We start from the raw sequence: 27,779 nt of genomic DNA, 5'->3' as shown, positions 1-27,779 counted from the left end.
GGCACATAACGATACGAAGAAAGGTAAAGTCCAAAGGCGGTTCTTGGTTTAGTTCAAGAACTTTCCTGCATTTGATGCGAAGTGGATGGAGGAGGAGGACCTAGCAGATACTCCTCAGATTGTGAAACTTTACCTCGATATTTTGGTTTAGCATAGTCTACTCCAAACGGAACCCAGAAACTCAGCTTGGCCGAAGATCTGGTGCAGTGGGATGCACAAGAGGGGAGTTACTCCGCTCCTTTGTCAACAGATGCCTCGGTTTTGATACTAAAGTCACTGATGTCTCTTTGAGCTTCAAGGATATTGAGAGCTGACAGTATTCTGCTGGATGACTTTATGAAATGGAATTCTTGATTATGATACTGATTTGTTCTTGACTTCTTGTGAGTGCAGGAACTGATAGACGAAATGACTGCAGCATTTTGGTCTGATTGATCTCGAATAGACATGGTTGCAATAGGGGTTAGTCAATCGGACATCGATGAGGTCCCGATTGGACCTAGATGTGATTGCTAGCTACATTGCCGATAAATCATGGTCTAAGATCCGAATGAATGTTGAATGTCATGTGATGTCCTGTGATGTCTAGTGATGTCCTGTGATGTCGTGTGATGTGACTATCGATTTTGTACATGTGCTAGATGTGCGTTCCTAGTACGTAGGTACTAACAGTCAGTGTCTGCTAAGACGGTTTATGTCTTTTGTCGGTTTTGCAGGCGTAATCGCGGTCCATTACAATGCTTTCAAGAGGGGGGTATGTCACAAAGTGATGACGTGGCGGACAACAGAAACCCTAATTTCCGGAAATCGCAGAGGCTGAAAAAAAATAAAAAATAAATTTTTTTTGGAAAATGATGAGCGACGCGAATTTTGCTTTTTTTTTTTTATAAGAAAAGAGAAAAGACTCTCTAAGAGAGAGAGAGAACTGATGCTTTTGATTTTAAAAGCTTTTGGGGCTCTGCTTTTGGGCATCCCTTGTACCTTTAAATAAGTGGTGAGGGCTTCACTTCTCAAAGCATCTGGACGCAGAGTCTGAGAGTGAAACCCTAACCTCTCTCTTGTACTTTGATGATCGATTAATACAAAAAGAAATACCGAAAGGGGCGTCAGTCTTTGGGGCCAATATCTCTAGGCACGGAACTCCGTCGGGCGAGTGCAAATCTTTTGTGATCTGTGAATTGTTTTGAAGTGGTTATTTGGTGCTGTCACGGTTGATTCTTGACTTGGAGTGTCCCAAGTCTGTTACAGAATGAACCTAACCCTAATTTTTGGTGCAGGTTTCAGGATGGAAAGTCAGTTGACTTTTCGAGCTTGGCTAATGTCGAGATTGCTTTTTAAGTTTGAATTTTGTTCGAGAATCTGTTTGAGAATCTGTTTGAGGAGGTATATATGACGTTTTTTTAGGGATAACAAGAGAAACAAGAGGATTAAGGGAATTCAAATAGCCTTGGAGTGCTTCTAAATCAATGTGAGCATCCGTTGGATTGTGTTGTTGTTGATCGACCAAGTGCAACAATTGTGGAACCACATATTGTGTGCATGAGTATTTTGTGTGAGTGCGCGCGTGTGCGGAAGCGTGAGAGGAGAGAGAGAGAGACAGTAGACCACAAACGGAAGATATGGTGAAGAGGGGCGGATCAACCACCCATAACTACCATGAGCATAAGACCCGTACAATGATCAGATATGATGGAAGTGGGTACCCCCTTGGCCCCATAAATAGGCAAGGGGAGGTAGGGCAATGCCTAGAAAAATCCCCCACGACCCAACAAGAAATAAATGAAATATGAGGGCGTCCGGACAATGCAGAGAAAATGCATATGCAAAGGGTGGCCAGCCTGGAGGCACACTAGCCGTACATGTATGCCCTAGACCTGTGAAGCAACAGACTGGTTTAAGTCTAACACCCCCTCTCAGCACTAAATGCTGAACAAACCGCATGAAGCCGAAGATGTGAGGCAAATGATGAAGATGTCTGCTGCCATGTCCACTGAAGGACAATACTCCGGCGAACTCCACGAGTATAGCAGCAGTCTGGGGTGTTACGACCGCCAAGAAGGCCCAAACCCTATTGACAGAAACTTGAACCTTCAAAGGTATTTCCGTAAAATGCGTTGACATGCTGACGTGGTAGATCGTACGGATGTTGACGTGGCAAGGCCATACGGAATTTTTGCAATCTGCGCTACAGGTGCCACATTGTAGGCTGTACGGATTTTTGCAAATTACGCTGGCTGCTTTTGGGAATCTCGAGCGCTAGCTCTTGGGAACTAGAGCTTTTGGGTGAAAGTGCTTTTGAACTGATTGCTTTTGGGGCTGTGCTGTAATGTGCAGCGGAAGTGAATGATTGTGTATGGCTCAGAATGAGTGAACAGTAAGTGCTCAAGGTTCCTTTTTACTTAGCGGAAGGGAGAGCCTTCTGTGCTAGAAAGAGAGTGAATGTGCAATCACCAAACAAAGTGAATGAACATTGAGAGTGCAAGTGAATGAGAGTGCTAAGGAGAGAGAGAAGAGATACGACACCAGATGGGTTTCCAAACCCCCCCAAGGGCCCCTCTCACTTTGGATTGCACAAAAGACTGGTGCAATGCTTCTGAATGCAATGATGCTAAATGAAGGCTATGCCGACGACGATGGCGACGACGGTGATGATGATGGCGTCGATGACGGTGCTATGGCTGAAAACTGCAAGGGAATAAAATGCTGGCTGTTCCGACCCGAATCTGCAACTGACTGGCTGATCCGGTACGGCTGGTCACGAAACCTTACGGCTGAAATCTGCAGGTGCAAACGCTGCTAATGACCTGCTGAAAACGCTGCTGACGACCTGCTGAAAACGCTGATGATGTCCTGCTGAAAACGCTGGCGATGGTCTGCTGAAAACGCTAGTGATGGACTGCTGGAAACGCTGGTGATGGACTGCTGGAAATGCTGGTGCAGTGGACTGGCGATGGGCTGAACAGTGAAAACGCTGATTGATAGAGCTTTCAAAAACGCCAACTTATGATGCTTTGTCTGCTGCAGAGGAAAATGCTAGAGTGCTTGCTGCATCTGATGCCTGTGCTCTCTTCTGCTCTCCTTCCTTCTCCATGCGCCAAGAGCCTGCCTATATAGCTTTCCCAAGCTGGGTCGATCAGTTTCCCCTTCAGCCCACGATTTGGTTTATTATTAATAAGTGCAAAAGTCACTTATTAAGTTATAAGAGGTGGTTCACATGCTTTTAAAAATGAGTGCTCATGCGGTGGATTATGCACATGCTGGGTACTGGGTAATAATGCTACTGATCATGTTGTGCAATCAGAGGGTATGCAACTACACTAAGTGCCTGGACATGCACGGCCTGCGCACATGCTCACAAAGGTGTTAGAACACTTCCTAGGCTACCTAAACCCTAGAAGTAGGAACAACTTGTCCACATGCACATAGGGCTAGATGTGCACGTGAAATCCCCCCCTTTTCAAGGTGAGATAGTGGTATCTAGCTGTATGGCGTCTATAGAGTGCGCCAACAACTCCTGAGGTCTTGCGAAGTACTCTTCGCGTGTCCACTTTGCTGTGTGGGTTGTGCGATACTTGAACTTCATGAAGGTCTGCAAGGCTTGCTTCTTTGGGCCGCGCCGAAAGCGAGACAGAACGATTTCTTGCGGCTCCAATGCTTCAACTACGTCTATGGTCGTGGATCCACCTTCTTCAAGAATCTCCGAGAAGGAAAATTCCTGAAACCACTTCAAACACAAAACCATAAACATACCCATTAGAGTGAATGGAAAAATATTATTCTCCCTAAATGACTGCGCATGCAATGCATATGAACAAAGTGACGTAGTGTCAAACTGTTCACCAAACACACGCAAAAAAGTGAGATTGAAACTTGACTTTCTGACCTAAACCTATCAATTGGGGCAAATCACAACGGAAATGCCAATGCTCGATGGACAATCGAGGAGAGTACTGTCGAAGTCGATGATGCGGCAGCGTAGAGACCAAGGGGAGTGAGCATGAGAGAGAGAGAGAGAGAGAGAGAGAGAGAGAGAGAGAGAGAGAGAGAGAGAGAGTCTCTTGAACCAGTCAACCTTGCAATGAATAACTGAATGTGTATACAATGGAGGCAAGGGGTTGCTTATATAGCAATCCTAGTAAATTGCCCTACCCAAGACTTTGACAAATAAGTAAAATAAATACCTTAAAGCCAAGCTGAATAATGGGATGACATTGGGTAGTTCACTTGAGATGCCTAAACTTTAACACCCTCTCTGCAACTCATAGTGGACATCAATAGTGAGACTAAGTCGATGAAGAAGCTACCATGGACACCATAGTAGTGGCCACCAACTGGATACACCTCGGTGTTGCTGTCCTCAACTTTGTACCTGAAAGTAATGCCATCTTGAGCATCGGTTGCCTTTGTAGAAACTTTGAACTGTAGACCACACTACGTTCAATAATCCCCATTTGTGAACTAGGAACACATCACGTCCAAAATATAAAACTCCAAGATAATGAATTGTTGGAACACATCCTGTCCATAATCTGACCAACAACAATGAATTATTGCGTCTATCCATAGTGTTTTAGACGTATGATTGGTTCCCTGCGAGATGCATGTGCATTGAACTACGGGTCCAAACACCAATAACTTGAACTCCAACACAAGGGTCCAAATTAATTATAGGGAGTAGGCATTGCCCCCACAAGCCTCTCTCTGGCTGAAGCTACTGGTGACACCTGTCATTTGACTAGAAATCTGACGTTGAGGCCATTGTGGCCACCGCCACGAGTGCTATGCCGATCTCCTCTATCAAATCTTTATTACCGTAATCTCTGTCCAGCTTGCCTTTGTCCTTTTCTTCTTGTAAGTTCCAGCTTTTGCCTTTGGCTTCAAACTCTCGAGCCAAACAACTGTCGAGTCACATTCATGACAACTGTGATCGTACCTCGTGGGTACCGAGGCAGCTAACTGAGTGCTGGTACTGCCATCCTTGTCCAACTGACCTTTGCCGCTGTCCTCTAGCGAACTCCGCCATTTGCTTTTGACTTCACAAACTCGAGCCAAACAATTTGTCGGGTTCCTTGAGAACTGTGCCGATGCATAGGCCGCTAAATGGATGGTTGACGATCCGTTATCCATAGCTGTTGGTTGGTGTTGGTCTTCGTTCTCCTTCGTTGCGTGACATGCCAAGACAAGACCTTTGTTGAGTTTCAAATCCCTACGCACTGCATTGACTGCCACATGGGCCGTGCCTTCCTCAGACAACGTTTCAAAACGCTCTACTGGGAGAGCTCCCATTGTGGACTTTCCTTTCTTTAAAAAGGTCTTTGTTGTAGCGCCCAAGGGCATCTCAAAACGCAACCACGCAAGGTGCCTAGAGTATGCGTTCCAACTGCCTTCATACCATGGGCGTTTCAAAACGCTGACGGGCTTCCTCTTCAATGCAACCGACATCTCAAAATGCATCCGTAAGTGCCCAATCTTGCCTGGCTGACGAGTGCATTGTGCTGTTGCTGCCGCGTCTCAAAACGCAAGCGATAGAGAAGGGGAGGACGGCATCGCTGAGTGCAAAAAAACCAGAATTTCGGTATGCCACAAAAATGGATGCCAAGAAGCTCCTACTGCAGTAGTGTTTTAAAACGTTGAAGGGCAGCGATAGTGTGGGGGAGTAAACGCCGGTGACGAGGCCTTCTTCTTCTCTTCTCTGGAAGCTACTGCTCCACGCCAAGGCCTTCAATCATGACACGGCTCTGATATCATGTCAAAGTCGACGATGTGGAAGAGTAGAGACCAAGGGGGCACAGAGAGAGAGAGAGAGAGAGAGAGAGAGAGAGAGAGAGAGAGAGAGAGAGTCTCCTGAACCAATCAACCTTGGCAATGAATAATTGAATGTGTATACAATGGAGGCAAGGGGTTGCTTATATAGCAATCCTAGTAAATTTCCTACCCAAGACTTTGACAAATAAGTAAAATAAATACCTAAAGGCCAAACTAAATATGACATTGGGCAATTCACTTGAGATGCCTAAACTTTAACAAGTACCTGTAGGACCAACTCCTTCATGCGTTGGTCTCTTTGCACCTCTCGCTCTAACTCCATAGCCTCTCGCTTCTCTTCGGCCGCTATGCGTTGAGCCTCGTGTGCTTGCTCATGCTCTAACTCCATAGCCTCTCGCTTATCTTCGGCCGCTATGCGTTGAGCCTCGCGTGCTTGCTCCATAGCTGCCCTTCTTTCTTCGGTTGCTAAGCGCACTTGCTCACACTCACGCTCCATGGCTGCCCTTCTTTCTTCTAAGGCGGCACGTTGCACCTCTTGTTGTAGCATCATCTCCATCATCGACTTGACCAAAGCCTCCATAGGATTTGGTGTAATCCGTGCGTAGATGGGGATGGGGGAGGATCGGGGAACAATCCTTCCGGTGTAGAAACTTCTTTTTTTCCAATTCCACTCTCATCACCTTCACGCAAAGTATCCATGCCACTTCGGGTGATGACCATGCATTGAGTTCTTGGGTACTTGGGGTTCTTGAGGTTCTTGAGTTCTTGAAGCTCTTGAGATCTTGAAGGTCGTGAGGTTCTTAAGTTCTTGAGGTTCTTGAGTTCTTGGCTTGCAATCTGCGTTTAAGAAGGCTTTTTTCTTACCCAAGCTCGGGCAAAGAGGAACGAGGGGAGGCTGGACAAGCCCTTCTTTCTTGGGTTACTTGCCACTCTTCAAAAACACAGATTAGGGATCGACACGCCCAAGTGGTCTTGGGTTACGTGCGATCACAACAAGCAAAAAATTTTCTTGTGGTTCTTTGTGCTTCTTTCCTTGACTGATGATACCAAACACCTCCAAAGAGCTGAGCTCTGATACCAATGTAATGTGCAGCGGAAGTGAATGATTGTGTACGGCTTAGAATGAGTGAACAATAAGTGCTCAAGGTTCCTTTTTACTTAGCGGAAGGGAGAGCCTTCCGTGCTAGAGAGAGAGTGAATGTGAATGAACACTGAGAGTGCAAGTGAATGAGAATGCTAAGGGGAGAGAGAGAGAAGACACGACACCAGATGGGTTTCCAAACCCCCCTCCAAGGGCCCATCTCTCTATGGCTAGAGAGGAATTGACTTTGGATTGCACAAAAGACTGGTACAATGCTTCTGAAGCGACGACGATGGCGACGACAGTGTCAACGACGATGCTATGGCTGAAAACTGCAAGGGAATAAAATGCTGGCTGTTCCGACCCGAATCTGCAATGGACTGGCTGATCCGGTACGTCTGGTCACGAAACCTTACGGCTGAAATCTGCAGGTGAAAACGCTGCTAATGACCTGCTGAAAACACTGATGATGTCCTGCTGAAAACGCTGGTGATGGTCGCTGGTGCAGTGGACTGGCGATAGGCTGAAATCGCTGATTGACAGAGTTTCCAAAAACGCCAACTTGCTTATGCTTTGTCTGCTGTGGAGGAAAACGCTAGAGTGCTTGCTGCATCTGATGCCTATGCTCTCTTCTGCGCTCCTGCCTTCTCCATGCGCCAAGGGCCTGCCTATATAGCTTTCCCAAGCTGGGTCGATCAGTTTCTTCAGCCCATGATTTGGTTTATTATTAACGAGTGCAAAAGTTACTTATTAAGTTATAAGAGGTGGTTCACATGCTGTAAAAAATGAGTACTCATGCGGTAGATTATGCACATGCTGGGTACTGGGTAATCATGCTAATGATCATGGTTGTGCAATCAGAGGGTATGCAGCTCCAATAAGTGCTTGGACATGCATGGCCTGCGCCCAGGCTCACAAAGGTGCCAGAACACTTCCTAGGCTACCTAAACCCTAGAAGTAGGAACAGCTTGTCCACATGCACATAGGGTTAGATGTGCATGTGACGTGCTTTTGGGCATCCCATGTACCGTTTATAAGATCCCTTGGGACCTCACTCTGTGGAGGATCTGGATGCAGAGTTTGAGAGCTGAGGTCCCTCGAGAGTTGTACTTTGCAATGATTAATGATAAAGAAAGGGATGCCAGACTTTGGGGCCAATACCTCTGGGCACGGAACTACGCCGGGCCGTGTTCTCTCTCTCTCTCTCTCTCTCTAGCACAGGATCATGATGGTTTGGTAGCAGAGCACTTTATCCATGCCAGAGATATGCTTGCAGAGCCTCTTGCTATGATGTTTAATAGAGCCATGTATGAGGGTTTTCCTAAGACTTGGAGTCCACTATTGTGCCTATCTTCAAGTTGGGAGATCCTATGCTTCCCGGGAATTACCGAACCATCATGGTTTTTCACACTCTGGCTAGGCTATATGCATCAATTCTTGAGCATGAGCTGAGTGGATGGGCAGAGCGAGAGGGCATACGGGTAGCAAGACATGCAGGGTTCAGGAGAGGTTTCTCCACTCTTGAACAGATTTTGACACTCAAAGCCATTATTGAGGAGGGTAGACACCATGGCAAGAGGATATATTGTAGCTTTGTGGATTTCCGCAAGGCCTTTGATACAGTGCCACGAGCCAGACTCGTACGCATATTGCAGGACATTGGGGTGCCCTCAGAGCTGATTTGGGGGATCTTAGCTTTATACAGGACAGTGGTAGGACAGGTACGCACTACTCAGGGCATGTCCGACATGGTTCACTCCACCATTGGGGTGAAGCAGGGTTGTCCCCCATCTCCAACTCTCTTTGGGATATATGTAGATGAGTTTTCAGATTATTGAAGGAGTACGAGCGGAAGTGCGACGCGAGAGAGAGTGCGAGAAGAAGAGCACGACGATATGGTGAACTCGCTCTAGTGTAATGTGTAGAGCATAGTGAGTTCTTATTAAATTTTTACAAAAGAATATGTGTACATACCTGGCGGCCCGCCCACTTACCTGGGCGACCACATTGGGCTTTATACCCCAACAACCTCCCACTTAAAGTCCAATGTGGTACTTTAAGTGTGAGAGAAGCTACTATACAAGCTAATATACAAGAGATGTAGAGAAGTGATGTACTACCCTACACCTAACTGCTTGCGAAAATGCGCAAAGCTCTATGAGGGAAGTCCTTTTGTAAGTAGATCAGCAGGATTTTCTGTGGTGTGAACTTTGAGAAGCTGAAGTTGCTTATCCTCGAGCATTTCCCTGATGAAATGATACTTCACATCCACATGCTTTGTCTTTGAGTGATAAATTGGATTGCGAGCCAATTGTATAGCACTTTGACTATCACAATATAACACAAACATCTCTTCTTTGATTCCCAAATCTGTTACTAGTCGATTAAGCCAAATTGATTCTTTGCATGCCTCTGATGCTGCAACGTATTCAGCCTCTGCAGTAGACTGAGTAACACAATCTTGTAATCTAGAACGCCATGATACTGCTCCACCAGCCAATGTAAAGACATACCCTGACGTAGACCTTCGGTTGTCTAAGTCACCTGCATAATCTGAGTCTGTAAAACCCTTTACACTTAGCTCCTGACTCCCATAGCATATACGCATACTCTTTGTAGCTTTCAGGTATCTCAATATTCCTTTCACTGCCTCCAAATGTTTCTTGCCTGGGTTTGACATGTATCGACTTACTACTCCCACTGCAAATGCAATGTCTGGGCGAGTAGCAATCATTGCATACATCAAACTACCCACTGTAGACGCATATGGAATCTTATCCATTTCAGCCCGTTCTTCCTCAGACACAGGACAATCTTGTTTGCTAAGTTTCACATATGGTGGCAATGGAACACTCAATGCCTTTCCCTTCTCCATATTGAAACGTTGCAAAACCTTGTCAATATACTCTGTTTGAGATAACCAAATCAACTTCTTTGATCTGTCTCTCTCAATGCGCATACCAAGTATATGATTTGCCTCACCCATGTCTTTCATGTCAAACGATTTTTCCATCTTTGACTTCAAAGCTGAAATTTCTTCCAAGTGCTTGCCAGCAATCAACATGTCATCCACATACAAAATAAGGATCAGCCAACTGCCATCCTTAGCCTTCTTTGTATATAGACAGTGATCGAACTCACTACGTTTGTAGCCTTGAGAAAGCATAAACTTGTGGAATTTATGGTACCATGCCCTCGGTGATTGTTTTAAGCCATAAAGACTCTTTAACAACTGGCATACCCAATCTTCCTTGCCTTTCTCAACAAACCCTTCTGGCTGTTGCATGTAAATTTCCACATCTAAATCACCATGCAAGAACGCTGTCTTGACATCCATTTGGTGCAACACCAAATCTAATATGGCATCTCAATGTAGTCATCTTGACCACCGGAGAGAAGACTTCATCAAAGTCAATGCCTTGTTCTTGCTTAAAGCCCTTGGCAACAAGCCTTGCTTTGTACTTTGGCTGACTATCATGAGCGGTGATCTTATACCTGTAAACCCATTTACAAGGTAGAGCCTTTTTGCCCCGTGGTAATTTAACTAGCTTCCATGTCTGGTTTTTATGTAGAGCTGTCATCTCTGACCGCATGGCCAATTGCCAATTCCCGGAGTCCTTCATTTGCATTGCTTCCTTGTAACATGAAGGCTCATTGCAATCAGTCAACATGACATAGTTCATAGATGGAACAAACCTATCAGGAGGTCGCGTGACACGTCCAGATCTACGCACAATAGGTGGCTCAGGCTCAGCCACAACCTGTGGTTCCACTCTATCCTATCCTTGCTCCTCTTGAGCCCTGACATTTTTTTTTGCACGTGCAGGTCCATCTTCTTGGAAGACAACTTTTCTAATCTCCTCAACCCTCTCTGGTTTAGAATGATATTTGGATTCATTATAGTGAACATCATTGCTGCGGACAACCTTTCTGGATTCGGGATCCCAAAGTTTGTACCCCATCTCACCAGAATTACCATAGCCTAGAAAGATGCACTTTCTACTCTTTGGCTCAAGTTTGTTCCTAAATTCCTTTGGAACGTGAGGATATGCCTCACAGCCAAAGACTCTGAGATGCTTGTATGAGGGCATTTTGCCTGACCATACCATCTCTGACACTGAATCCTTCTGCAAAACCTTGCTAGGAGATCTATTTACAAGATGAACAGCTGTTGATACAGCTTCAGTCCAAAACCCATTTGGCAGCTGTGCATTAGACAAGATACTTCTGACCTTCTCTTGTATGGTCCTATTCATCCTCTCAGCAACACCATTTTGAGGAGGATTGTAAGGAGCAGTAAGTTCACGTTTTATACCTTTTGACTCACAAAAGTCCTGAAAGGCCTTTGAAACATACTCTCCACCATTGTCAGGGCGTAAGCATTTAAGCTTCTTGTCACTCTGATTCTCCACAAGTGTCACAAACGTTTTGAAAACACTAAACGCTTTATCCTTGTGCTTGAGAAAGTAAACCCATACTTTCCTCGAGTAATCATCTATAAATGTCATAATGTAAGAAGCTCCCCCTAGAGATAGGTTAGGCATAGGTCCACACAAATCACTATGAACAAGTGCCAACTGTGTATCTCTTCTACTGCTTCTATGCTTATGTGGCTGCTGTGTTTGCTTACCATACAGACAATGTTTACAGAATTCAAAATCATTAAATGAAAAGCCAGGCAAATAACCAGAACGAGACAAGATTTCCATTCCCTTCTTGGACATATGTCCTAACCGGCTATGCCACAAAGAAACGTTCGGCTGCTCGGTTACATTGATTACATTTTTAGAGACATTTGATACATAAATCATGTAAAGTCCTCCAGACTTTACTCCATGTGCTACTGTCATAGAACCCTTGGATATCTTCCACATGTTCTGTCCAAAAGTGGTGACGTAGCCAGCATCATCAAGTAAACCTGTGCTGATCAAGCTCTTTGTAATTGCGGGAACATGTCTCACATTCTTCAGCGTGAAAGAAGAGCCATTCTGAAACTTCAATTGAACATCTCCAACACCTAAGATCTCACATGTCTACCCATTGCCTAGCTGAACATGATCTTTAGTGGTCACATAAGAGGTAAACCACTCCTTGTTTGGAGACACATGAAGTGATGCCCCTGAGTCTATAATCCAGTCACTCAGTGCATTTCCATCAAATGCTGTAAGAAGAGCTGAGTCCATTGTATTCTTCAAGAAGTAGATGTCTCCTGACACTAGACTGTCATCCTATGCACAACAGTGTTTGTCACATTTATTTCTTGAATCTTCACTGAGGACTTGTTCTTCTCACCATGGTCTTCAGCTTTCTCTTTGCCTTTTTCTGCTTTCCATTCTCTGCAGTCTCTTTTCATGTGACCCTTCTTGCCACAATGGTAGCATTCTATGTCACTCTTGCCTTTAGCACTGCGGGACTTGCTACGAGACTGATTCCTCTTTCCACCTCTGTACTTTTCTTTGGTCCTTCCCCTGACAACTAAGGCTGTTCCTTTGCCTTTGTCCATTGTCTTTCTATTGGTTTCTTCAGTAAGCAGACTTCCTTCTACACCTGCCAACTGTGTATCTCTTCTACTGCTTCTATGCTTATGTGGCTGCTGTGTTTGCTTACCATACAGACAATGTTTACAGAATTCAAAATCATTAAATGAAAAGCCAGGCAAATAATCAGAACGAGACAAGATTTCCATTCCCTTCTTGGACATATGTCCTAACCGGCTATGCCACAAAGAAACGTTCGGCTGCTCGGTTACATTGATTACATTTTTAGAGACATTTGATACATAAATCATGTAAAGTCCTCCAGACTTTAGTCCATGTGCTACTGTCATAGAACCCTTGGATATCTTCCACATGTTCAGTCCAAAAGTGATGACGTAGCCAGCATCATCAAGTAAACCTGTGGTGATCAAGCTCTTTGTAATTGCAGGAACATGTCTCACATTTTTCAGCGTGAAAGAAGAGCCATTCTGAAACTTCAATTGAACATCTCCAACACCTAAGATCTCACATGTCTACCCATTGCCTAGCTGAACATGATCTTTAGTGGTCACATAAGAGGTAAACCACTCCTTGTTTGGAGACACATGAAGTGATGCCCCTGAGTCTATAATCCAGTCACTCAGTGCATTTCCATCAGATGCTGTAAGAAGAGCTGAGTCCATTGTATTCTTCAAGAAGTAGATGTCTCCTGACACTAGACTGTCATCCTATGCACAACAGTGTTTGTCACATTTATTTCTTGAATCTTCACTGAGGACTTGTTCTTCTCACCATGGTCTTCAGCTTTCTCTTTGCCTTTTTCTGCTTTCCATTCTCTGCAGTCTCTTTTCATGTGACCCTTCTTGCCACAATGGTAGCATTCTATGTCACTCTTGCCTTTAGCACTGCGGGACTTGCTTCGAGACTGATTCCTCTTTCCACCTTTGTAATTTTCTTTGGTCCTTCCCCTGACAACTAAGGCTATTCCTTTTCCTTTGTCCATTGTCTTTCTGTTGGTTTCTTCAGTAAGCAAACTGCCTTCTACACCTGCTATGGTCAAACCATCTGGAGGTGCAGAATTACTCAAAGCTGTGCGAAAAGTGTCCCAACTTTCCGGCAATGTGACTAACAGGAAAATAGCTCTAATAGGTTCATCAAACATGACACCTTGAGCTGACAACTGATTGTAGATGGTGTTGAATTCATTTAGATGATTGGACGTAGGTGTCCCTTCTTTCATCTTCAAGTCAACAAGCTTCTTAAGCCAATATACCTGTGAAGCTGCACTCTGCTTCTCATAAAGATCACTCAGCTTTGTCCATGCTTCATAAGCTGACATCTCGTCTGCTACATTGAAGTAAACGCTTTCTGCCAAAGTCAGCATAATGGTAGAAAGTGCCAATTCATCCATTTCGCTCCATTCATCTTCGTCCATATCTTTTGGTTTTATCCCCTTGAGCTTTATAGGTTTTATCTTCTTCTTTTGTACCAACACGTGCCAAATGTGCTTCTTCCACAATGGGAAATTGGTTCCATCCAGCTTCTTGATATTGTAAAGAGCGGTGTCCTGTGATCCAGCCATAGCTACGCTTGACAGTAGTTTACTTTCCCAGGAAAAATTCGGCAGAGTTTCCCTTGTAAACTGACCTCTGAACCAATATCAACCTGTCAAATGAACCAAGAAAGCTTCAGATTCTGCAGAAATTTTGGCAGAGTCTCCTTTGTAAAATGGCTCTGGTGTACTCAAAAAACAGACCAAAACAGCTCAAAAAACCATTGTCTCTCTAACATTGTAAGCTGTGGGTAAACCTGTCCTGCACCTGTACTGTCTCTCACTGTCCTATCACTGTCCTGTAAGCATAGACTGCGACAATGCCTCAACGGCAGTAAAGCAAAGATGCAATCCCAGCTGTCTAACTCATAGTCAATACATCCTAGCTGCCTATCTAAGGGTGCTCGAGGGATCGCTCCAAGACCTGTATCACTGAAAGGATCTCAACATTTGAGAATCCCCCAGCACAATAAAACCTCACTCGACCCTCAACAAAGGCTGCAGTAAATCTGACAATACATATGTTGGGTTAAAGGCCCGCGTGTCCGGCTACCCGTTGTTCAGCCGCCCATGTACAGCCATTCATTTACTCATTCATAATAACTATACTCACAACTACACATTGTAGTGTGAGTACCGCCCCGCCACACACTGTGTCTATCTCCTTCTTCGTGCTGGCTCTCTGTGTGTGTGCTCTCCGATCCCAACAAGTGGTATCAGAGCTTGGTAGTGAGAGCATTGAGAGCTTCATCATCATTGTTGAGTGTGTTGAAAATTGCTGCTGTTTCATTGCTGTTTTTCGGTTTCGCGCACACGCGCATTTCTAAAGAGCAGAAGGTTTTTCTGAGCTTGGCATTGGAAGGTTCAGCACTCCGCGAGTATTTTCACCAGGCGTCCCGAGGTTTAACCCCCCTTTCGGAGCCATTCGTGCCATTAGAAATCCCATCCGAGCTACAGACTAGGAGCTGCGTTTTTCAGCTCTCTTTGGTAGTTTTCTGCTGCCAGAGCTTCCATAGCCATTACAGGTGCCATTGTTGTAGTGTCTTCCACTTACATGAGCCCATAGCTCATTTGAGAGTGTGTAGCCTCTTCTTGGAGTGGCCTCATACACACAGATAGAGTTGGAGTTTTTGGCGACATTGTCTTCTTCGACTACAGGTGCAGGTACAGGTACAGGTACGGGTACAGGTTACAGGTTACAGGGAGCTTTGGATACAGGTTTCTTCTGTGGTTACAAAACATGTATTTTGACTGTGGGACAGCCATGTATATGGTTGTGGTTTGAGTGGGAGCTTCTACTCTTCTGGGCAGTCTGTTTATGCGTGTTCTTGAGCTACAGGTTTACATCATCTATGTATGTTGATGGATGTGGATATGGCAGTTTGACAGACACTCTTTATGCATGATATTGTGGAGATTTGGTTCACTTATACATAGAGCGGGTTTGCTCTTGCTTGCAGTGTTGCGGTTTGAGTACGGACAGGTACTTGGTTGACAGTAGAGATTGGACTTCGTTGAGCTTGTGCATTGGTTATATGCTCACTTGGATCCATTTATGCTCACGGATTTGTGTAAGCTTGGTCAGCTTATGTCTCTATTGTGGTTATTCAGACATGGAGTATGTTTATGCCTCTATGACAGCTCATTGTTGATGCATTTTGTGGGACGGTTTGCCTAGGCCGGTTGAGTTACAGGTGTCACGGGTTTATGCATTTGTTTGTGGATTTCTACGTACGTTTTTTGACCATATTATGGGCTGATTTATACTCTATGCGTTTGCTCTTTGATTGAGCAGAAGGTGTTGTCAGATTTGCAACACTACTTTGTTGTGGCAGTTTGTTGGTTGGTTACATGTTTCTCATTGTTGCATTCTTGTTGTAATGGGCACTAAAGAGGACACAGTTTTCAATATTGAGAAGTTGGATGGTGCTAACTTCTCATATTGGAAAGATCAGATTTGGGATGTCTTGGTGCAGAAGAAACAGATTCGACCTCTAAAGTTGCAGGGAGTTAAGCCAGAGAACATGGAGAGGGATGATTGGGAGGAGTTGGATGAGATGTGCAGGTCTACCATTAGGCTTTCCCTTTCAAAGTCTGTTTATTACAATGTGAAAGATGCACAGGGTGGAGCTTATGAGCTATGGCAGCGGATTTGCGATATGTATGATAAGCATTCGGCTGCTTCTATGGTGTATTGGATTAAAAAGCTTATTGATTTGCGAATGGAGGAAGGTGCTTCCATGAATGCGCATTTGAATGAGTTCAATACAATTTTCAGCCAACTTGCTACGCAGAAAATTATGTTTGAGGACAATGTAAAAGCTATGTTTTTACTTGTCACGTTGCCTGAGTCATGGGACACATTTAGGACAGCCATAAGTAACTCGGTTCGTGCGGATGAGTTGACAAGTACTAATGTGGAGTCTAGTCTTCTCACGGAAGAGATTAATCGAAAGAATAATGCAGGTAGTAAGTCTTCTAGTGCAATGGTTGTCAAAGGCAGGACTATGGACAAGTATAAGTCCAACAGGGGTAAATCTAGAAGCAAGTCCCGTGCAGGCACAAGTAAAAAGGATGTGGAATGTTTTCATTGTGGTAGAAAAGGCCATTTCAAAAAGGATTGCTACAAGTGGAAAAGGGAAAATGGAGATGGTAAGAAGAAAGACCATGATGCTAAGGACAAGCCTAAATCTAATGTCAAGATTGAGGAGTTAAATGCAACACAGGGAGAGCTGAGGTGCAGAATTACTCAAAGCTGTGCGAAAAGTGTCCCAACTTTCCGGCAATGTGATCAACAGGAACATAGCTCTAACAGGTTCATCAAACTTGACACCTTGAGCTGACAACTGACTGTAGATTGTGTTGAATTCATTCAGATGATTGGACATAGGTGTCCCTTCTTTCATCTTCAAGTCAACAAGCTTCTTAAGCCAATATAACTGTGAAGCTGCACTCTGCTTCTCATAAAGATCACTCAGCTTTAACCATGCTTGATAAGCCGACATCTCGTCTGCTACATTGAAGTAAACACTTTCTTCCAAAGTCAGCATAATGGTAGAAAGTGCCAATTCATCTATTTCGCTCCATTCATCTTCGTCCATTTCTTCTGGTTTTATCCCCTTGAGCTTTATAGGTTTTATCTGCTTCTTTTGTACCAACACGTGCCAAATCTGCTTCTTCCACAATGGGAAATTGGTTCCATCCAGCTTATTGATATTGTAAAGAGCAGTGTCCTGTGATCCAGCCATAGCTACGCTTCACAGTGGTTTACTTTCCTGGGAAAAATTCGGCAGAGTTTCCCCTGTAAACTGACCTCTGAACCAATATCAACCTGTCAAATGAACCAAGAAAGCTTCAGATTCTCCATAAATTTTGGCAGAGGTAAAATGGCTATGGTGTACTCAAAAACAGACCAAAACCAGCTCAAAAAACCACTGTCTCTCTAACACTGTAAGCCGTGGGTAAACCTGTCCTGCACCTGTACTGTCTCTAACTGTCCTGTCACTGTCCTGTAAGCATAGACTGCGACAATGCCTCAACGGCAGTAAAGCAAAGATGCAATCCCAACTGTCTAACTCACAGTCAATACATCCTAGCTGCCTATCTAAGGGTGCTCGAGGGATCGCTCCAAGACCTGTATCACCGAAAGGATCTCAACATTCGAGAATCCCCCAGCTCAATAAAACCTCACTCGACCCTCAACAAAGGCTGCAGTAAATCTGACAGTTCATAGACTTCCCACAAAGTCATACATCCACAAATTTCCCACTGTATGCTGTAACCGCTGCGACGGTTGTTTGCTGCGTGACTCACAGCCAGCAAACCCTCAACAGACATACATCATCTCTGACAATACATCCCATGTGGAAGTACCTGCAATGTCAGGATGAAATCTGGAATATCAAGCAGCAAACACAAGCTACCTGATGAACTAGTGGATGTCGCCTACATTCTGTGTGTAGATGCGCCCGTGTCGTATGTGACACGCCTCCAAGAACTGTGAGCCGTCCTTCGATGTGTAGACAACCACAAATCAGCACTCTGGGAGTGTCGATATCCTCAGCACCTGCAGTCGTAGGCCGAAAACCCCAAATTTGCAGAGTTGGATCTGCACCCGCTGAGACCACGTAGTCGAAAATGGCTTGCGCAGACCTTTGTCGAAGTCGAACGGTGGCCGAGATGACCTCAGAATGAAATTCTGACAACACCAAGCCCTTTGGGTCCTCCCACGAGATTTGGGGCCGTGTCTTCGCTTGTCGAATTTCACTCCAATCTGAGTTGGTGACTCTAGCCTCCTGTAGTGCTGCCCCGAGCCTCGATCTGAGCTCTGATATCAGTTGAAGGAGTACGAGCGGAAGTGCGACGCGAGAGAGAGTGCGAGAAGAAGAGCACGACGATATTGGTGAACTCGCTCTAGTGTAATGTGTAGAGCATAGTGAGTTCTTATTAGGTTTTTACAAAAGAATATGTGTACATACCTGGCGGCCCGCCCACTTACCTGGGCGACCACATTGGGCTTTATACCCCAACAATTATGTACATACAGTGGGTGATAGAGGTGCCCAACTTGCAGGGACATGGATTCTGTTGCTATTATGTGCTGATGATATTGTGCTGATCTCCGATTCTCCATAGGGGATGAAGCGTCATTTAGATGCATTGCATGGATTTGCAGGGGACAGTGGATTGTTTGTGAACCTTGGTAAGACCAAGGTAATGGTGTTTAACACCACGACGCAGTGGGTAAGGAGGTCTGTCTCCACTTTTACATATGGTTGAGAGACTGTGGAGTATGCAGATACATACACTTATCTTGGGGCGGTTTTTAGTGGTCCAATATTTTCCCTGAGGTGTGTAGCAGATACGCGATTGACCAGAGCCTATGTAGCATTGGGGAGACTAGAGAGGATATGTTTGCAGGTTCAGTTCCAGGAACCTCGGACAAAGCTTTGGCTCTTTGACACTTTGATCACTTCGGTCATGCTGTACGAAGTGGAGATATGGGGCCCCTCAGTTGATCATCATAGCAGAGCTGCCAGTACTGATGGATGGAGATGTATGGAGAAGCCCTTGGTGTCTATGATTTCTCGGATGATTAGGGCCAAGGCCTCAGTACCACATGACATTGTTAGGACGGAGCTCGTTGCTCCTCCATTGGTAGTGGAGACACTCACTCGATCAGTTTCATTATGCATAGCACTTGGGTTCTCCCTAGAGATAGATATGCTCGATTAGCACAAGAGTCTTCGCGACAACCGGCATTGCAGGGAGATAGATCATGTTGGTATTCAGAGATGGCATCTTGGTTTCAGCTACATGGCTTTAGTATGGATCGGCTACCCCCATTTCAGTACTCTCTGTATGCACCCTCCATCTCCCTCACTAGGGCAGAGATTACCAAGCTCATCAGACAGGACTTGATTCAGCTCGATATGAAGAGGACATGGATACAACCTACACATGAGCTAGGTACGAAGATGACTTTCTATAGAGAGCATCTTCTCCAACTCACGAGGATGGTTTTGTGTTCAGATCAGGATACATGGACACTCATCTATCCCACGGAATACGATGTGCTATTGGTCAGATACACACATCCTCACTTCAGCTAGAGATCAAGACAGGCAGATTTAGAGTAGTACCCGTTGAGTCCAGGATTTGTCAGGTGTGCCAGATAGAGCTAGAGACAGAGCTACATTACATATGTCACTGCCCAGTATACTATGAGATATGAGGCCGCTTTCACTGTCTATTTAGAGAGGGTTTTGGACCACTTTCTAGAGTCATGAGATACTAGGATCAGAGATGCCTCGGATTATACTTACTGGAGATTCGCAAACACAGAGAGGACCTCTTGAAGAGGGGCACAATGAGAGAGATCCAGCAACAGCGGAAGATTACAGATTTCTTTCAGTCACAGACAGAGGAGTCCGAGCAGCCCCAACAGCATAACAACACTAGAGGCACCAGAGGCATACTGCTTGATCGGGCGATAGAGTTAGGGCGGTCCCGTCACCCACAGATGAGGGGGCCCACTCGACATCGACGTAGACTGAGACAGAGGATCCATACCATATTGGCGCGACGTAGGAGCCGTCCCGACAGAGTGCCTACCTTGGAGGACATTGAATCTCTATAGCCTTTTGGATACTGATGTATATGTATATGATGCCTCGACTGTCAGAGAGCTCCATTGTATCAGCTCACCCTTTGTATTCCCCTTGTATCAGCTTTCACACCTCCCTCCTACCCACTATTTTCTTTTCAATTCTTTGTACTTTTTGTACCCAGACCTGGTATTAGATTCACCACATGTAACCTTTTGGTCTCATAGGTCATTTTGGCCTTTTGAAGACGTTAATTACATTTCATTTCTGTGTGTGTGTGTGTGTGTGTGTGTGTGTGTGTGTGTGTGAAAGTTCAGTGATTTTGAAGTTTCTGCTCGTGTGTTGCTATTGATTTCTCACTTGGAGTGTCCAAGCATGTTACAGGTACTCTTGCACAAGAGTGTTGGTGGCCTTGAAACGCAATTGTCAACGCCCCTAGATGGGTATTTCTTTATTGACTAATATAATATAAGTATGAACTTCTCCTCTGAGATGGAAGCTCGTGCACAGGCAGCCTCACTCTGTAGATTCGGAGCCCCTAAAAGTGATCTATAGGGCGTGTTTTATAGCCTCTCAAAAGCCCCAAATAGAACACAAAAAAAGAAAACCCCAAATAATTTTAGTAAAGCAAACATAGTAAAAGTTTACATACAATTTCAGAGAGAGAAAAGCACAGGCGATCAGCTTTTGAGAGAATTAGCTTTAGAGAGAGAACAGTGCTTTGCTGGTAAAGAGAAGATTTCCATAGAGAGAAAAAATCAGCACTTCTCTATGGAGAGATAACTGTTTAAGAGAGAGAATAGTAAATGGAGGTTTAGAGAGAAAATCAGCTTTCCAGAGAGAGAAGAGAGAACTTGAGAAAGAAGTGCGTGACATTGTTACCCCACTTTTGTTCTTCCTCTGGGTGATAGGCCATTTAGCATCTCCAGAGGTCTCTTATGTACACAGAATACAGCCAGGAGCCACCTTTCTAGAGAGAGGAATTTTGTGACTGGACGAAAATACTTAATGATCAGTTGTGTTTCTGGTCCAGCTGCAAAAACCCTAACCTTACCAAAGAATTTACATAGGGGCCACCTTTCTAGAGAGGAATTTTGTGATTGGACAGAAATACAGAGTGATTAGTTGCGCTTCTGTCATAATGTAAGTGCATTTACAATGAGAGAGAGCAATATTCTAAAGTGGATCTTTGTGTATCAACACTTCCAACCCAATCAAAATCACCATGTCTATCAAGAATATCACTACTGTCGTGGGTTATATGAGCAATAGTGTGTACACAGAGGCTGTTGCTTTACTGGGAGCTGTATGTGGGTATTTGTGTATAAATTTCGTTTAGGATTATTCAGTTGCCTATAGCAGTTGCTTTGGCCACCAGGAGCTATAAGTATGCGTCCTACATGTCAATGCTAAGCAAATTCTGTGAGTTGGCTCACAAAGGGATTGTACACACTGTTGCTCATCAATATAATTAAGTGTGAGTTATAGGCTCCCACCCAAGAGAATAAGCGTGCTCTTTCTCGATACGACGACTGCAATTCTGAGAGAAAGTAGGGCCTAATGTCCTTCATAGAGATGCAAACATGCTGTCTTCAAAAGCTAGCACCCAAAGAACAGGCCCACGTGTGTGTGAATGACCCATTTTCTGCAGCCATCAGCTTCCCGTTTGACTTGTGAGGTTTGCGATGTGTCACTGGGGTTTGTTTTGGCTGCACATTTTTTTCTTTTCAGGCACGCACTGGTGATGAGCTGCCTCTACTGGTCTTTTCGGCTGCATTGCTGCCACATGGTATGGTCACGCCACATCAGAATCTGCTTCGTCACACTGCCACCAGCAGTATTTTCTGATGACAGATGTGGGGGGAAGAGGGCCACTTTGGACCCCAATTAATGATTATACATATTGGTGAGTGGCTAAAGATTGCTTTATCTGCTTAGGAAGTGGTGTGATTCTGTCACTTTCTATATACAGCAGCCTTTTGCGTCCTCACTTCCTGCTTATACTTGGCCCCTGACTGCCTGCCTCAACGAACCTCCACTTTTTCTGCTGCTTCTATTGGTGTCACGAGGGCAAACCACTGTTTCAGAAAAGAGCTCTCACCCATTTATTTCTCCTTTTAACCACGAGTGTTTATTGTAAACTTTCTTTGTATTTCGGATACAATTTTGATTGAGATTCTTGGTATCAGTATATGTTTGTATCTGCTCCGCATTTTGGTTGGATGCCATTTATCATGTAAAGATCAATTTAATGATGATCCTCATCTTGCTTGAACTCTTTTCTTTCCTACAGCCTCTTTTGTTTCAGCTTTTCATGGTATCAATTTAATTTCAATCTCAAATTTTCCTCCTTCCAGGTGGCTTGCCAAAATCTTGGTCCCCTAGAAAAAGGAGGTCTCGTTCTTGGTGTTGATGTCAAGGTGCAACTATGTTGTGTTGTTTATCAACATTCCTTTCTTTTGAACTGCAGTGTTGAGCGTCTACTTGGTTTTGCAGAGCAGAAAGTAAAGGTACCAGCAGAACATTGCGACGAACGTGTCAAGACTGTGTGTGCGGATGTTTTGAGGCTTGATTCCCGTGGGTTGTTGGGTCATGCCCAACTGGTAAGAATTGGGACATCATATTGGCTGCATTTGTTTCTTGCAGCCATGTGCAAGTATGATGTGAATTAATGAATTGGTTTAATCAGGAAAAGGGGTTTTCTGTAATATTGTCGGATTTGTGTCCGCCTGTTTCTGGCATTGGATCCAAAGATGCCGCTCTTTCAAATGAGCTTGGGTTAAAAGCTTTGAGATTGGCTGTTGGAGGTCGCTTGAAATATCAAAATGGAGAGAGTGATGATAACAATCAATCTGAAGTCAGGCATGGTTGCCAAGGAGAGCATGGTGTACTTTTGCCTGGTGGTAGCCTTGTAATCAAGTTATTAGAAGGAGAAGAGAGCCAAGGTATCTCTCTCCTTTTTATTTTGACTTTTATCGTGGACGGTGCTTGAATTTTGAATGCTAATTTCTGAGTGTTGTCAATAGGTTTTCCTAAGCTCTGCAAGGGGATGTTCAAATCCACAGCGTGGCTAAGACCAAAGGCTACGCGTCCTACGTCAAGGGAGATTTATTTTATAGCCAAAGGTCTAAGATGATTACAGATACATCACATGGCTTTTTGTCTATGAGCTTGCTATTGTTGGTTTTTGTTATGCTATTGCTTTAAAACAAGTGACCAACTTCCTGTATGGTTTGGTTTTACAAATGAGGTCCCATTGACCGACAAACCTTAGGAATTTTATTTTACTTTACCAGCTGAGGCTTGTGAGGCGAATCCTCCTCAACAAAGTACTTTTATGTTAATGGCAATAACAAGATTGAATCATTATACTGGTTATCGATAAAATACACTAAAACCCTTTTCATTATCAAGGGTAATTCAGTTCTTGTTTGCTTGGGAACATTCTCTTCCTTTTGCAAGTAGACATTGTCTTCAATGATTTGTGATGGAAAATGTGAGTTGGAAGGTTTCACTAAATTGGAATGTGGCTTGCACTTTTAGCTTGTTTGCCACATCACTAAGTTGAGATCATCACATCACCATGTGAGGTCGTGCACTTGAAGGGGGAAGGTCCTTTTGCAAGAGACAAGCATTCAATATTGTGATGTGCCCAAATTTGGACCCAAAGTGAGCGTGTTCTTGTGAGAGTGCACCTCTATTTGTATTACTAACAGACAATCATGATAGGGATCAGACTAGGCTTGTCTGCCCACACCACACCTCCTTCCTTGGGGAGAAAAAGACGACTATCTTGTAGAGGAGAGGCAGTATGGCTATCCATGGGAGTTCTCTTGTATGCAAAAGCCCGAGTATTTCCCTCCTTAGTCAATTGGAAGAGCTATGTTTATCAATACAATACTTGATCCAAGCCTAACCCTTAAATGACTTAAGTTACATCTCTTCATTATGTGAAGGTTCTAATCCTTTCAAAGTAGGAGTTTTAAACTACACAATTAAAGCAAAACGGGAGAGAGGGAGAGAGAGTTTATTGGGCTGTTGTTGGCTTGGGTGAGAGTGAATCACTTTTCATGAACTGTTACAATAGGGTTCACACCTAGGCTTGTTTAGCCGTCCTTTTTTTTTTTTTTGCAAAACTCAATTGTGACAAGGTCATGCCATGCTCAAACCAAGCCACGACAGCTCCCCCATGTCAAACTTACATCGGCTTAACGGGAAGCCACCCCAATGCCAGTGATAAGATCACCCTTTCACCCAAGAGGGCCAAACATATCGGCTATAGCCTTGTTCCGCTCATCAGAGTTGAATTGCTTCTCGAACACCATGACCGCCTCCCTGCTTGCTTGGACTATCTTTGTGAACTTTGTTGTTTGAATATTCGATTGTTTCTTGCCTTCCAGAGTGATGGAAATAAAAGAATCTCACAATTTGCGTTGTGAGCGGAATGGAAACACACAGAACGGCTCTATAACAACCCGACACACACTCTTGGGAAGATACACACACAATATGGGGCACCACTCGGCTTACACAACCCTCCTGGCCGAGACAGGGAACACACCGATGGAGTGCGAGGAGAGAGACTATCCACTTGTCCACTCCACACACACACACACACACACACACACACACACACACATACCCAAAAAAGCTCAGCTCAAAAGCGGAGAACTTCTGATGCTTAGATACAAATGAGCTTGGGCCAACACCAATGGGGTAAACAGCTGACACAATATGGGTAAAAGATACCAGATACAATCACAAATTGGAGCAGAAGCTTCGCTCATAGGAGAAACTTACACAACAAAAACAACAAAAAAAGAGTGAGGAATTTGGCAAAATGGACAGCGCCATCGCGTCCGGAACGGCCCAAAATCCCAGTCTACAATGTCAAAGTGCTCAAATCCGACCTCAGATGAGCAGTTTACGGCCAAAACAGGCTCCAAATACCCCAAAAACACACCTGCGGCTGTTCCTCCTCTCTTCTCCACGTGTTTTCTGGTCTTCTCTCAGTTTTTTCAGTCCCCACACTTAGCTTTATTACTTGGGCACCCTTGGCCTTTTAGATGACCTCAAACGGACCCCGAACAAGCCAAAAACTGACGTCGCAGTGCATAGTTGTCACCTTTTTGCATCATTCGCACACCTGGCACTCAGCTTTTTTCCAATAATGAATCTCGCCACCACGTGAAGTGGCTCCAAAAAGTGGTCCTAATGATGACCTTTTTGCATAACTCTCACAAGAAAACACCACTTTGTGTCCGTATTCATCCACGTGCAAATATTGACCCCGTTCGGCCTCCTGACGCCACTCGATGCCATCTGACGCACTTGCTTACCTCATGTCGTCGGCCAGCAGATAGCTTCCTCGAGAAGTTTTACGTGCTATAAACTCCTCATTATTGTAGAAAAACACAGTGGTATTGGTAATAGTGAAAATCGATGCACTATGTACATGTTGTCCTACCTGTACACATGTGGGCCCCACATAACCACCTGGCTAAAGAAAATGGGCAATCCTTTATTTGATGCACCATGCATGTATATGTACATATGCGTAATCCCTTGCTCCAAAAAATTCCTGACATAATTTGCCCATCCCCTAGCCTGCTAGATCATTCATGATCAGCAGCAGCAAAGAGAGATATGAGACTCGTCGCATCACAGGTCTCCTCATCCCTCACCAACACTGCTTGATCCACAGACAGCTCATCTTGCTCCACCATCATCAATCTAGCATGATACAATTTAAGACGCAACCCATTTACCCTTGACGTATGTAAAATCCCATCCAGGTTAGCCAATTGATATGTACCATTCGGGAAACACTCCACTACCTTGAAAGGGCCTTCCCACTTAATTTGAAACTTCTTTTGGAAGGTGTTGTCCAGTTTGCTGTTGTAGCGCAAAACCAAGTCATGCTTCTTGATACCCTTACTTTTAACCTTTTCATTTATCTTTGCCAAAGCCTTATCCTGCATCTGCCCATAATGCTCCAATGCGCTCATCCTATCCAACTGGACCTCTTGTAACTGCAAGAGCCTCTCTTTGAATGCATCACTAGGCGACCCAAGCAACTTCTCTAACATCTTGATCGCAGGCAACTCTACCTCCACAGGCAATAGTGCTTCCTTTCCATACACCAAATGAAATGGAGTAAACCCTGTACCTGTCTTCACCGAAGTACGATAAGCCCATGCACTAGGCAATTCCAAATCCCAATTCTTTCCTTGGTGCCCTGTCACTTTAGAAAGAATTTGTACCAACTCACCATTGAATCTTTCATTTAAGCCATTACACTGTGGGTAATAAGGAGTGGTATGCTGATGCTTAATCTTCATCTTTGTGCATAAGAAGTCTAGCAGTTTAGCTCTAAATCCTGGCCCCTTATCTGAAAGTAGCTCTAATGGCACCCCAAACTTGCAACATATTTCATCATACACAAATTTTGCCACATCCTTTGCAGTGATCTGTTTTACTGCTATAGCCTCTGCCCATCTAGAAAGATAGTCCACTGTCGTCAAAATATAGCTTTTGCCCCTGCTTGTGATAGGTAACGGGCCTATTGCATCAATCCCCCACTTTTCAAACACATCAAACTCCATAATAGTTTTTCGTAGCTCTGGCTTCAACACTCTCTTCCCAAATGCTTGACACCTATTGCGAGACCTACACCAATGGTGAACATCCTTGTGCAAACTAGGCCATACATACCCCTCTTGCAAAATCTTATGCAAGGTGATCTTTAGAGCAAAATGGCCACCACATGCGCCTTCATGATTCTCTTCCAACACTCTGTAAAGCTCCTCCCGCCAAGGTACACGTCTCAACACGAGATCAGCCCCTTTCATGTATAAGACATCACCAATCAATTTGTACCTGTATGCTCTACGCACAAAGCCATACTTCTTAGACTTCTGAATCTCCTTTGGAATGATTCCTGTTAGCAAAAACTCCTCTTCTTGAGCCAAACTTTCCCGGCCATGATAAAGAGGTAAATTGGTCCTCAACACGAATAGCTCCCCAATCATGCCTTGAGCTGCTTCATGTGCCTCTCCATTTAGAGCACGTTCAATGTGTTTGATGCTCCATGCTTCAAACTTTTTTAACAGGCCTTTAATTCTGAAGCACATTTCCTTCAATGAGGTGTTCTTGCTCTTCCACACACCCAGCACTTGCTTCACCACTAACAAGGCATCACCTTTTATGCTCAACCTTCGAACCCCATGCTTCAAACAAATGTATAATCCGGCTTCCAATGTAGCATATTCAGCCTCATTGTTACTATGCGCATCCAATTTGAACCCTCTCTTGCATACTAGCTTCCCCTCTGGATCATAAAGTGCTATACCCCCTGAAGCTGCATCGTGGCTCTTTTTGTATGAACCATCAAAGAACAACACATGTGCATTGTTGATCTGTGGCACTTCTTCAACTACCTTTCTCACCACCTCTTCCTTAACAATAAGGGGATTCTCCTTGTAGGTCAACAAATCAGCTAGGGTAGCCCTTGTACTATCTTCCACTAGAAGAGAACTCAAACTCTTGCAACTCAATTACCCATTTCTTCACCACATTTGACATGTTAGTACCATTAATTAACTGTGGCAAAAAGGCATAACTCGTCAAGAAAACAAAAGGCCGTGGTAGCAAGTAATGATGAAATCGTCGACAAGCAAATATTACACTGGCCATCACTAGCTCTACTTTCGATAACTTTCTCTCCGCTACCAACTTCACTCGGCTTGCACAATACACTGGCCTCATATAATGGCTGCCCTTCCCCTTTTGCAATA

At 44.4% G+C, this 27,779-nt stretch overlaps 1 protein-coding gene across 1 annotated transcript in view; it reads left to right on the top strand.

Moving 5' to 3' along the window:
• The window catches only part of LOC147465438 (FtsJ-like methyltransferase family protein), a 31,910-nt gene extending 8,494 nt beyond the window's left edge, over positions 1-23,416 (top strand). Inside the window, exons 3-6 of the mRNA XM_086511667.1 lie at positions 22,341-22,403; positions 22,485-22,586; positions 22,673-22,928; positions 23,010-23,416. Of these exons, the coding sequence (XP_086367793.1) occupies positions 22,341-22,403; positions 22,485-22,586; positions 22,673-22,928; positions 23,010-23,119 (531 nt within the window). The 3' untranslated portion in view covers positions 23,120-23,416. The remainder of the gene's footprint in view (positions 1-22,340; positions 22,404-22,484; positions 22,587-22,672; positions 22,929-23,009) is intronic.
• Positions 23,417-27,779: the final 4,363 nt, after the last annotated feature.

The sequence above is a fragment of the Adiantum capillus-veneris genome, chromosome 1 (genome assembly GCF_014529385.1).
Source record: "Adiantum capillus-veneris isolate H3 chromosome 1, ASM1452938v2, whole genome shotgun sequence".
Classification (NCBI taxonomy): domain Eukaryota; kingdom Viridiplantae; phylum Streptophyta; class Polypodiopsida; order Polypodiales; family Pteridaceae; genus Adiantum; species Adiantum capillus-veneris.
This window is presented reverse-complemented; position numbering and strand designations above follow the sequence as displayed.